Source organism: Mastomys coucha, unplaced genomic scaffold, assembly GCF_008632895.1.
Source record: "Mastomys coucha isolate ucsf_1 unplaced genomic scaffold, UCSF_Mcou_1 pScaffold21, whole genome shotgun sequence".
Lineage (NCBI taxonomy): Eukaryota > Metazoa > Chordata > Mammalia > Rodentia > Muridae > Mastomys > Mastomys coucha.
Window position 1 is genome coordinate 104,497,408 of NW_022196904.1, and position 13,254 is coordinate 104,510,661.

The following is a 13,254-nucleotide window of genomic DNA, read 5'->3' on the forward strand; positions in this document are numbered from 1 at the left end:
CCAGTGAAGGAATTAGAGAAAAGACCAATGGAGCTTAGGGGTTTGTAGCCCCTTAGGATGAACAAAAATACTTTTTTAATGGAAAGGAGGAACCACATGTCCTCCCTTGGATGCAGATCTAGCCTATGATGTATACTCTTCTACAGGTAAACAATTGTAAATGTGGATAAAGTGTAACATTTAGAAAGGAGACCAGGGGAGGGTAAGACTAGTTAACAAGGAAAGACAGGCTGCAAGCACACGGACAGTGAGCTGTGGAAGAGGATATAAGGCTGCTTGTTTTCTAGTGTCAACTCTTTTTTTCTTCTTCTTTTTAGGATGAATATGTGCATAAAAATGTGGTGGACAGTAAGTGTAAAGCCCTAATCAAAGCTCAAATATGCAATATAATTGTACAGGAATTCACTGAGATTCTGGGAGTTTGGAAATGGATTTCTTAAACCAGCTATGAGACATTTTTATTTGTGAGTTCATCACAATAAAGGTATTTCTTTATAATGATTTTTGTGTTTGTTTGTTTGTTTTTCGAGATAGGGTTTCTCTGAATAGCTCTGGCTGTCCTGGAACTCATTCCATAGATCAGGCTGGTCTCAAACTCAGAAATCTGCCTGCCTCTGCCTCCCAAGTGCTGGGATTAAAAGCATGCACCGCAAATAAATAAAAATTTGAAATGCAGGCAAGAGAACACAGTACAAATAAAAACCCAGGATACTCTCAGACTAGATACATATAAACTACAAAGCTGTAAAAACTACAAAGCTACGCAAAACTCTTGCATAGAATGGGATTGGCCCAATTAGAACGACAGACATGTGGTATCTGCCTAGTTTCTATCCCAGCATCTCTGTGAGTCTGGTAAGCTATGACACTATGGCTTCCAGAAACCAGATCTGATACAGCAGGCATTTGTGTTTGTGAGGGAAGAGATCAGGGAAGAAGCATGAGGTAAAATAAGGGATTTGGTGGACCCTAGCTGAAGGAAGGAGGAAAGGACAGAACATGATATCCTACAAAGAACCAAAAGCAAAGAGCTTGTGTGGCTGTCCCCCACTCCCAGTCTCCAAGGCACATCATGGCTCCTTGGGCTGAGTGTACTGAATGAGTCAGTTTGCTACCTACCAGCATACAGAAAGGATGCCCCCTCTCTATACACCCGTCTTTAGCCCGTTCTGGAATGAGTTCATTTTCACACTGCCCAGGAATATGGCAACATTTCTACAGCCAACAGAAAGGCCTTTGAAAGAAAGCTTTCCTAGCTCTGCAGAAGGCAGCAGAGTGTGCCAGTCTGTATCTAGTCAGGTCAGAGTCTCCTGCCCCATCAAAGAGCAGGGAGATGACAGAGGGCATTGAAGTTCTTCCTTTGGCTGTTTCAAGGTGGCCTTTTATCTTGTCCTCCTCCTTAGGTGTGACCACCTCAGCATCTACCATCACTTCCAAGTAGGTGGCCTAAAAAGTAAAGATCATGTCCAAAGGTCACAGACAACTGATCTGTCTACACTGATAGGACCAAAGGGCTGAATATACATACAATTAGAGTTTTTTAGAGGAGTGCAATGGGTGAAGTTTCCCATCTGGATTAGAATATAAAGTTTGGTACTTGGTCTCACCTATGAAAATTAATCTTTTTTTTTTTTTTAAATCAGTAGCTACATTACAACACCCCAATATCTGAAAGAACCAGAGAGGGACACTAATGATCAATGCAGGAGAGGAATGCAGTCAGATCAGACATCACAGAGAAAAGGGCCAGGTTCCTGTTGTAGAGAAGGCCTTCATGTTCTAAAGGAACCACACATGCAGAAGGGGCATGATTTCCCACAACACTGAAAAAGGTTTTCTGGGTGGTTAAATACTTAAAGGATACCTGAGAAACTTGTTGGCTCAGCCAGGCCCAGGCACCCAACTTCAGCCTATGAAAACTAAGTTATGAAACCCAGCTCAGGAAGAGTCAGCAGCTGTGGGTGAGTAGTCACCCTATGACCCAGAGTATTTAACAGCTGTGGTGGGCTCTCAGGACCTCTATCCCTTAACTGTAGAACTCTATAATCAGAATTATAGTTGCTCAAGGTTACAGGGAAGAATGTGGTTACATGGAAATGATTTTAAAGTTTAAGTATTTGCTAAACATAAGACATTACACATGAGAAAGGATAAGAATGTGGAAAGCCAGCTTTGAAGCTCCTTACAAGAAAAAGGCAGAATAGAACCTAGCTACCTAGCTTAAGGCCTTCGGGTTAGGAGACAGGAGACTGGTTTTAGCATTCAAGCTGTTGCCACTTTTCAAAAGGCCTAGAATGTGCTGGAACCGTCTAGTCCCCGCCCAAAGAAGCACCAACAGAAGCATTCATACCTCAGTCTGTTTGTGGTTGTAAGAGTGGCCACCACCATGTTCATAGGGGTCCAAATTCCTGCCAAAGCGGTCACTTATGCCCTTTAGCCTTGGATTAATTTGTGGGTGGGAGACATGACCCTTCTGTTTAATGGCATATTCAGAAAAAAAAGACAAAGCATACTGTCAGAACTCATGAAACAACATGGAATTCAATGCAGGGTGTAGACCACATCAAAGGATGGCACATAGTCCCATACCAGGTCTCTCTGTTTTATAGAAACTGGTCAGAGACCTTCTGCCTCTAAAACCAGAAAGCACCACAGTACAGCTCCACAGCGGGATGAGGAGAACCAAAGTAGGGGCACCAATGGGAGGGTTTCTTTTACATCTTCCTCTGCTGCTCGGAGCCCAGTGTTGGGAGTGTGAAAGGCAAATGTCTGTGAGAGAAGTAGCTGGCCACCTGCTAGCAAGATGTCCTTGTTCCAGGTGCCTCTAATGGGTGCCAGCTTCATGCTGACCAGAAGAGGCTTGTGACAAAAACTTCTCCAGTGTTAAAAAAAATTCTTTGCTTCTTGACCCAACTGAAAGTGTTTAAAGTGTTGTGGGGGGTGTGTGTATATGTGTGTGTGTGTGTGTGAGCATTGTTTCCTTTTGGCACGACAGTGGCACACCCTTTATATTCAAATCTCACAGGCAATAACAACACAAAAATACTGTCTGCCCAGAAGCACTGCCCTAGGTTCAAAAGGAAAACGCAGATAAAAACTGTTTGTAAGGAACTTTGAACTGTATGGAAGCTTATCATGTTATTTCTAAGTATTTTAATACTAAAATTTTGACTCTTTTTGTTTTTAGCACTGAAATCTATTCATATTTAAAGTCAATTCATGGCTCTAACAAGGGTGTTAGATGTGTGCAAAGACCCAGAACTATTCTAAATACCTCATTTTACTGTGAGGAACATACGGTGCAATAATTCTTCAGTCAGCCTCCAAACATGATTAGCTTGGTAAACAAGAGACACTGATCCAGAACTGAGTTGGGCACCATGCCTAGACCTTTAACCCCGGCAAGAACAAGGTCACACTACAAACTCGGGAGCAGTGTGTTTATATTTTGCTAAATAATCAAAGTAACCAGGAATAATGGCTCCTTATTCCCTGAGCAGCAAGGAGAAAAAGGCCCGGCACTGTCTCTGGTCTAAAGCTGATGGGGAAAAAACCCTGTCTGGATATCTGCATATAAAGGAAACCCAAATGAAACGTGGATAAGGAAAAAGCTAATACCTTCAAACAACTAGCCTTAAACAATGTTAAACTGTTAACTTGCTAAGAGAGAGCACACAGAACCACAGAACAAAATTGTGACATCGGATTTCCTTTCAAAACGGCTGGAACTGGCACTTTTCTCTTCCATTTTCAGCATGCTACATACAGAAGGGGTTAATTCTCTGGGCTAGGCTAAAAAAATTATTTAACATTCAGGCCATTATTTAGAATACAGCTGGATTGCAGGTTTCCACTCAAGCACTGGCCCTTCTCCCACATTCTTTTTTCCTCCTGGCACTTACCTGAAGCTGTAAAGGGCTGAGTCCAGAAGCAGCAGCAGCTGCCATTGTTGACGGAATGAACTGTACGGGGTAGTTATCACCTGTCGGAAAGAACAATGCACACAGGTTTAGACAATGCACAGGGAATCGTGGCAGACAAGTATAAACATGGTCCTTGGATCGCCTGAGCTTTACAACATTGCCCTAAGCCCAAACATCTGCAGAAACAAAAGGCTTAGTTGGGCACAGGCTTGCGCTGCCGCCTTGGAACTTTTTGTTAACAGATAGCTGGTAGGCAAACTGGCAAAACATGAATGTGATGTTGAAAAAAATTAAATGTGCAATTCAAGCATGTTCGCTCCACTACAAAATCTTGTAGTACATCATTTTTTTAAGAGTAAAAAAAAAATTTAAGCCAGGCTGATGCTCGGCACACTGTGGCCGAGGAAAAGAGGATTTTTTTTCTCAGAGAAACAGAAAGTTTGGACTTGGTAAGTAAAATGGAGAATTAGAGTCAAAAAACAAACAAACAAAAAAATGACAAGCCACAATGCTAAATTTTATTTCATAGAAAATAAACAAAATGATAAGAAAAAAATCCCCTTTAATATGGCCAATCTTACCTTCTGGTAGCCTCCTGACGGGAAATCTGTGTCTTTTGGTCTAAACTCTGGTACTATAGTGGAGCCTGGTACACAGTCACACACACACACACAAGACACTGATTGAAGTGTTTTGGTGAAGATGACAGTTAAATAACTTCTCACTCTGCCTGGGCTGCCTGCACTGAAAACCTGGGAGTATTCTTTATGTTATACAGTAAGGCACTTCATGCCCAAGCCAATACTTACCTGTGTTGAAACACCTCCTGTGACCTGAGAACACAGGCCGTGGCCAGATACTCACAGAGACAAGAGGAAGGGATGAAGGACATATTGTAATGGTGGTGAGTGAACTAAAAATTAATATTTGTGGGTGAATCACACAATATCAGTGATTTAATGTAGTAGCATGCTGGCTCCAGCTACTTATTTAAAGTCAGTGTTATGTACTATCTCTAGGCTATATTTTAATAGGCTGCTCCCCCACACATTTTTGACATTTATAATAATCATGCTGTTTTGCATGAACTTTTCCACACTGAACGCTGAATGTAATAATGAAGAGACATTGCAGGAAGAGTTCCAGGCACTGGGGTTGTCAAATAGAAAGCAGGAGAAGCTCTTGTTTCCTGTCTGCATAGATGCTTACACCCACAGCGTGCCTGGTACCCCTAGTTTCTTACAACTCATCCCTGCTTGCCATGTAAAGTGCTACTCAGCTGGTCCAATGTAAATGTTAAGTTGCTTTCACTTTTAACAAATTGTTAGCTTCTGATCTGCACGGTCTCTTTGCATCATATCCATAATACCTCATCAGACCATTGAGCACAGTGTGCGCTTGTACACAGTCCAGTAACAATTGGCTTCTGATTGCAAACGGAGTGCCGCTACAATGCACTCGCTAAGGCCACATTGTGCCGGTCTCCTATGGAGCAATGTTCAAAATATCTGATCTGGTTTTTCTCCTTCCATGAGGCTGATTTTCGTCTGCCCTACTCTTGGAGCTTTTTAAAAAAGATAACTTGGCAAAATTATTTTTATAGTAAATGACTATCACTCTATGCTTAAATAAGTCTACTGATCTTCTTGATATTTAAACTAAATTATCTGAAGAAAAAATATCTTGATCTAAGTCAAATGGTAATTTTTTGGTGGCTATCTTATCAGCTTTTAAAAAGAACCCACAAATGATACTGAATTAATGATGTTTCAAAAATAGAGGGAAAAAAATAACCATTCCACCCATCAGCATGGACCTCCTCCCCAAACATTTTAAAGCTGTTCTTTCTTTAAATGTCATGCATTATTCATGCAACTCCACACCACAACCCCCTCCCTGGAAGTTTAATACCAGTGGCTTTATTTGTACTAAAACATTTTTCATGTCAAACATATTTTAAAAAATCAAACTCTGAAAGAATTCCCCAGGGCACTCCTTCTCCATAGCTGTCATGCCACTGTGCCGTGAAATAGTCGGCTTTTTACATGGTTTCTGGCTTGCCAGTTAATTTATGACTGTCTCTACCACACCCTGTAGTACTCTCCAGCTCACCTGCTGGCTACAAACAGCTTTCTTTCCACTGTTGACAAGCATATTTTCAAAATATTTTTAACCTTTCTGCGGGTTTGAATCTGCATATCTGAATAGATCTTCAGAAAGCTATTTCTCCAGAACCCATCATTGTATCAGTACTAAAAGTCGACATGAATACATTAGAGCAATGGAGTATATCACTGAGGATGGTTGGAAGGGGGGGGGGGAGCAGAAAGGCGGGAGAGGGGAATGAGTGTTAGCTGTAGAAGAAAAAAAATGTACCAGGGCGAGGGATTTTCGGGCACTGTGAGTCAAGGTTGTGATAACAAAGTTACACGTTTCCTTTATCCACCCTACTTTTCTTTAGTAACAGTTGATCAAGAAAAGTTTGCAGTGGCAGACTTGGCAGGGAATCAGCCAACATGTTGCTGCAATTTTTTTCAAATTTGTCTCTGGATATGAAATGTTTGCATGAGGACCATTCTTTTTAAATTTGTACAAAGGAAAAAGCAGCCTGTTGAAACAGGTTCGCTTTAGGCATGACTGTAATCTGGCCCTTTTTTTACCTTAAGTCTAAGCAGTCAGTCCCCAAACACCAATCAGAGAAGCAAGGGCCATCCTATAAGCTCATCTTCTGACAGTCTAGCTATCATTGCAGGGCACACACAAAACAGAATTGAGACCCATGTAAATGCGGCTGACACTTGGCTTCATTCATCAGAACAGTCAATGTTCCTCTAGCATCCCCTCTCCACCAAGAATCCCAACTGAGAGAGAGAGATGAGAGAAGAGAGTAAATTCTTAAATTTCCAGAGACATTCAGATGCGACCAAATCTTCATGATCTTAATTAATCACTAGAGGAGGAGAACTTATTCCAAGACCCTAGAACATACCAGACACCTCCCAGAATGTTCCTATTAGGCACATTTCATATATAAATCCTATTATCTAAAAAAAAATATCATTTAAAAATCAGGAAAACAGTCAAAGTCTCATGAGTAAAATTCTGTGCATTTATTTTCATTCCTAAGAAAGGCAAGAGATTGGGAGATTCATAGATCCTAAGATTGTTGGGTATAGGTATTAATGAACTATAAAAGTCATTTAGAGACCTGGGAGGGGTAAAGGGCAGAAGGAATCAGAGCTGAGAGTGAGGGCTCAGCTCCTCCAATAACTATATCAAGATGGGAATAAAGGCTCTCATCGCATTTTCCACCCTCCAACATAGAAGAGAAATATTTTACACATACCTAACTTCACAAATTATTTTGGTGGCATCACTAGAAGTTGACAAACATATGGAGCATACTTTCATGAGCTATGACTGATCTTGCCACTATACAAAAGTTTCTAATATAGACTTGCTTGTGTCACTTTTACACACCATCTTTTGGTCCTCTGAGGAGATACAGGAGGTCCAAACTTAACCCTGTGTGCTGCTACATTGTTGCAAAAGTTTACAGTAATATGATATGTTTTAAACTAACACAATACTTTCAGTTTGTTTAGGGCACAAAAAATTAGAAAACATACATTGCTGAGACCAGCATATTTTCATTTATCTGCTAATATTCTCTTCTATTCATCAAATACTATTACAGGTGAAAATATTTTTAGCTTAGTTTTATTTATTTAACTATCACATAGATTGTTCTACATGCCTTTTAAAAACCTAAGAATCATGGACTATATTGATCCCTTCAGTTATTTGGTGGTGGTGTTTAGGCCCTTGGCCAATTATCTGAAAGCCATGGCATTGCCATGAGGGCAGCAATTAAGTGAGTGAATATGAATGAACAGATACAAAGCATCTCCATAAGAAATCAACTCAGAGTTCATATCTAACTACAGTTCATCTATGACAGAATCTCTAAACATAAGAAGACGTAGGAAATGAACCTTGGCATTCACGACACAGGTTGCTTTGTCCAGATGACTATGTCTTCTTTCTGGACCTCAGCACTCACACTAAGAGCAGAGGCAAATGATGGGAGCACTGTGGAGATGCTTTCATTCTAGATATGTGGGTTCAAGTGACTAGTGTCCCTGTGTTGGTGACACAGCTCTACTCTGAAATATTGTGGAAGACAGAGATGACTGGCTTTGTAAAATGTTGTTTGGATAAGCTCACATGCAAAATTACTTTCTAAACAAAAAGGTGCAGAGTTCCTTAAGATCATATCCATTTAGACTATGTTCCAAGAACATGAAATATCCATTCAGAGAATTTCAGTCTGAATGTAGATGCCATCATTTTTGAGATGTGATGAAGCCTTTGAAAACTTAATTAACACTAAAAAATTCAGTTTATTCTTTTCATTTAATAAAATAGAATACCACATATCCCCACTTATATCTTAGGGTTAATATAAAAATTAATGAGATTACTCACACACATGGGGTTATCTTGGCAAACAAATGGTATGCAATAAAAGAAACACCAGCTAACAACTGAAAACATTGTATGCTGGCCAATTACACAATTCAGAAGAAATAGAAAACACAAAAACTACCTAACTACTCAAGTGCAAATAGAAAACCTCAACAGGCCCATAACAAACAGAGAGGTTAAATTAGTAATCAAAGCTCCCAGTAAAAAAATGACTGCACTAGAAGGATTCCCCAGCACTCTGTCAAATGCCAAGCAAAGATGGACACTGATCCATCATGTGCCAGTCCAAAAAAGGGGAGAGAGAAGTTCCTCCTCTGTTCAATGGGACCCCAAATACCTTGATGACAGGTAAGAATGCCATAGGAAAAGAAAACTGGAAATCAATATCCTTTATGAATGTAAACACAATCTCTTTAAGAAAACAAGCAAATTCCATCTAGCAGAATATTGAAAGCAGCATTTGCCATAACAAGTAGGATTTATCTAAGAAATTATAAGGTGGTTTCATCTAAGCATTCAATGAAATGCATTAAAAATAATAATAGAATAAGCTGTGGGGCTGGGGGCAGAGAGCCCTGCATGATCATCTCAAAATTATACAGAAAACATATTCAACCTTTCTATGATAACTCCTAGAATTACAAGTAAACAACAACAACAACAACAACTCAGAACAACCAAGGCTGTATGATTCCCAGCTAACACTGTATCAATGTCAAACAACCTACAAGTTTTCCCTCTGACATCAGGAACAAGAAAACTCAACACCATTTTGAAAGCTCTATCCCATACTACTACACAAGAAGAATATGGAAAAATATCTAAATTGGTAATAAAAGTTAAAAAAAACTATTTTAAAATACACACATACAGAGAGAGAGACAGACAGACAGACAGACACACACACACACACAGAGACAGAGAGACAGAGACAAAAAGAGACATACATATTAGGATTAACACACAAAAGCTCAATTTAGTTATTTGTGCCAGGAATAAATATAAATAAACAAAAAGGAAATAAAGAAAGTCCATTTATAATACCTCCTAAAAGAATTTAACACCTGGGTATAAATCTAACCAAAGAGATGGAAACAGTTACACCCTGGAACTATAAAATACTGTTGAAATAAATAATGAAAGCATAATATTTCCTAAATGTCCACCAACTTAAAAATGGGAAAAAATGTGGGAAACACACAATGGAACACTATTTCACCAAGTGTGTCACCTGTGACAACATGCATAAAACTGGCTAACATTGTGTTAAGTGAAATAAACCAAGGCACAGAAGGACAAGTATGGCCTGTGCCTGCTCATATGTACAAATCTAAAGTTAGTTGATCCCATAGAAATTGAAGGTAGAATAGCAGTTGCCAGAGATTCAGGGAAACTTGAAAGGGAGAAGATGTGAGGACTGCCTGATCAATAGGTACTCAGATACAGTTAGGAGAAATGAGACCTGGCATCCCACTGTACTGCATGATTGCGGGTCATGATAATGGAATGTTATATGTTTCAGAAAAGAAGAAAGGATTTTAAGTGTCTTGGCATTTTAAAAAAATTACAAATGCTAGAGAAGACAGGCTGGCTTTCCTTGACTGAACATTGTAAAATCCATCCATGTATCAAAACACATTGTGAGGACAACATACATACATACAATCTTCATTTGTCAGTGGATATTTTTTAAATCAGTAAGAAATAAAGACAGAAATACACAGAAAGAAGTATCTGTATTGGCAAGAAGACAACATTATTAGGATTTCAATACTATTCACAGAAATATACATATTAAAGGGAATCTCTGTTAATCCTTTTTACAAAGTGGAGAAAATTCTTAGGCTCATATGGAACTACAAGGATCCCTCAAAACTGCAGTGATCTTTCAAAAGATGAATAAAGCAGAAGATTAGCAACTCAACATTTACTACAAATCAATAGTTGCTAACACAAGGTGGTATTGACATAGAAATAGGTTGGCCAGCACAGCAGAATGAAGAGCTCAGTAACAAATCCTCACACATACATTTGTTTTATTTTTGAGGAGTGCCACAACTATTAAAAGAAAGAGGGTAGCCTTTCAGCAGATGATGTGAGAAAAACTGAACGGCCACTGGCAAAAGATACGGACATCCAATTTGTATATCTTGTGTACGCCTTTCTCTTACATGGCAGTAGTACAGTAAGCACTAGCTACTAGCATGGAATATGAGTATCTGTAGGTCCAGGTACAAGCATGCATCCTTCTCTTAGAATATCTGAGGAAAGTCAAGTGTGCTGGTCACACATGATGGTTTTAAACTCCCAACTACATGTGAAAGTGGCCAGCTGCCTAATGCAAAGGAGAGCTGGATTGTTTTTCAGGCAATCCAGCCTTGTTCTGATGTACACACTGGTAACTGTGGAGGAGGCTTCCTGCTTTGATTTCAAGCATCCATGAGCAAGTATGTTTACTGCTTTCCTGACTACTGCATCTCAGTCTCACAATGTGAGCAAGCAGAACAGCTAATGTCTGGGACCCAGTGGATCCCTATCTAGAAAGATGTCTCTAATGATAGGACTAATAGAAGAATAAAGACAGAGGGGTCAGAAGTTAGTAAAGCTACTTGGAGAGAAGCTAAGAGCTGCTGCCTGCAGTCCTGCACCGCATCCTGACACTGTGCCTCCTCAGCTACTCGGAGGTGGGAGATCTCATGTGGTGTGCACCACAGCTGGCATGCTAGTTTCCAGAGATACAGGTCAGCCCACCTGGAGGAGGAGGAGGACTCAGAGCCCTAAATGTTTGTGACACTACTCTAACATAGGATCCAAAATGGCCAACTTCAATAAGCAGTGAGTGCCACCCCACCATGGTCCTTACTTCTGGCAGTCAGGACAGTGGTTCAACCAGCTAAATCAGTTTACTTGGCTCACAAGTACCAAAATATGGCTGCTCTTGGAAGAGTGGAGGAAACAAAATGAGAGGAGTTTATGTTCTATTTTGTAAAGACCAAAGAGGTACGAGTTCCTCTTCTCAGTTAGGGGGTCCAGGTATGAATGTGTGCCACTTCAGGCCTATGTATCTCCTCTCAAAATACAGTAGTTGCTCACATACATTTCAAGTGAAGTGACTATGATGTAGTTTGGAGCAAAATGTTTGCTTGTCCAGACTCAGCTCAATACTGTTCCCCCAACTCCTGTGATGAGAAAAGGGTACACTATTTAGTTGCATAAATCTATAAGTTCTCTACTCATAGCTTAAGTGTGTATACTTTTAATCCATTGTCAACATAATTTTTATCTATAATAAAGCTTAGATTAGCCAAAGTACTAAAGGATTGAAAGTTTCAATTGTTTTGGTATATAAGTTTGGGGTTAATAGAAAATACCATGAGAGAACAGCTTGCCTATAATTGAGAATCTTCCTACAATCCAGCCCTACTGAGATGCTTTCAACAGGTTTAGCTAGCCTAACCAAACACAGATTTGCTATCCAAGAACACAACTCTGAGTCACCAAATCCTGCACAAAGTCGTTCCCATGCATACCTGTTCATCTACATGGTACAGCCTCATCAATACCTTTGGGTGAGACACAACTTTAATTCACTGAACACAGCAATATCTACCCCCATGAGAAATGATGTCATTGCTGTAATAAAATTAGGCAACATAATGATAAGAAAACTACAGCAGCAAAAACCGAGGTCTCTGCGTGGCTTTGAGCTGGGGAGAGTATCAGGGGTAAGAACACTAAACCAACAGATAACATTTGTGTCTAGTTTACTGAAAGGTTCCCAAGACCAGTCAGATGAATGAAGAATATTACTGAATGCTGGTGCCAGCTCAGAATCAAGATGAAACAGTTAGCTTAGTTTAAATAGATGTTTAAAACAAAGCTGCCATAAAGAACTAGGTCAGAGTGAGAACACTGATGAGCACATGTTCTCTTACACTGAACGCAAAGACCAACTCTATAGAGAGGGGTGACTTCCAGAAACTTCACAGGAATGCAGATCCAGGACCCCTAATCTAAAATGTAGAAACCAGTACTACCTCAGATTTTAGAATATTTGCATAGATATACCAATGAAGAAAAAATTATATAAAATGTTTTAAAAGCCAGAACTTTTCAATGTCATCTTGACACCTGCTACTTCCAACTCCAGAGTACTTTCTATTTTGAAACCAGAATGCTCACCCTTGACTCATTTGTGTCTGAGGGCTTTTAATCAACCCTTAGAGGGACCCATCCTTAGAACCAGTATCCCTTGGATCATCTGAGCTTCCCCCAGATTCCTTCTCTCACAGGGAATTAAGTTCCCTACCAAATACAGAGAGGCATCCATGATCAGAAGCCATTCCAACTCTAAGTCTGCTTCTGGGCTGTTTCATCAGTTTCCTTAGAATCTCAGTGAGGTGGTTTATATTTGTGGCTTAAGCATATTAAAATGCCTTTGTTCGTGTTCTAAGCCACATATACAAAGAAACTGCTGCCTTCAGATTGGCTATACCTTGACTAGGTAGTTCATATAATCAGGCTAATATGTTAAAAAGAACTTGACACAAGAATTATTAATGAGCAAAACAAGGTCACTGCCTCTGAGCTGGGGTCACTTACAAAGAAGGCACAAATGACATCGAGGTTGGCTTCTGTGTACTTGGCTATTTTCTTACATTGGATTCCTTTGGCAACCTATCTTTAAACATTTAAAGCCATGTTTACAAGGAGGCTCTGAAAGAGCTTCAAACCATTATGCCCCTAATTGAATTCCCCAGGAGTCCAGTAAACTCAGAAGAAAAAAGAAAAATCATAACATTTGCTAAATCATCTCAAAGCACATTTCACTACAAGGTTATAT

General features: G+C 39.7%; 1 protein-coding gene across 20 annotated transcripts in view; it reads right to left on the reverse strand.

The window, feature by feature from the left end:
• Positions 1-13,254, reverse strand: part of Sox6 (SRY-box transcription factor 6) — a 618,663-nt gene that overhangs the window by 107,353 nt on the left and 498,056 nt on the right. For 16 of the 20 annotated variants that reach the window (XM_031387977.1, XM_031387985.1, XM_031387994.1 and 13 more), the window contains 2 exons: positions 3,903-3,982; positions 2,351-2,473 (listed from right to left, as the gene is read on the reverse strand). In XM_031387977.1, coding sequence (XP_031243837.1) covers positions 2,351-2,473; positions 3,903-3,982 — 203 coding nt within the window. The remainder of the gene's footprint in view (positions 1-2,350; positions 2,474-3,902; positions 3,983-13,254) is intronic. The other 4 variants (XM_031387981.1, XM_031387983.1, XM_031387982.1 and 1 more) reach the window with 1 other exon arrangement.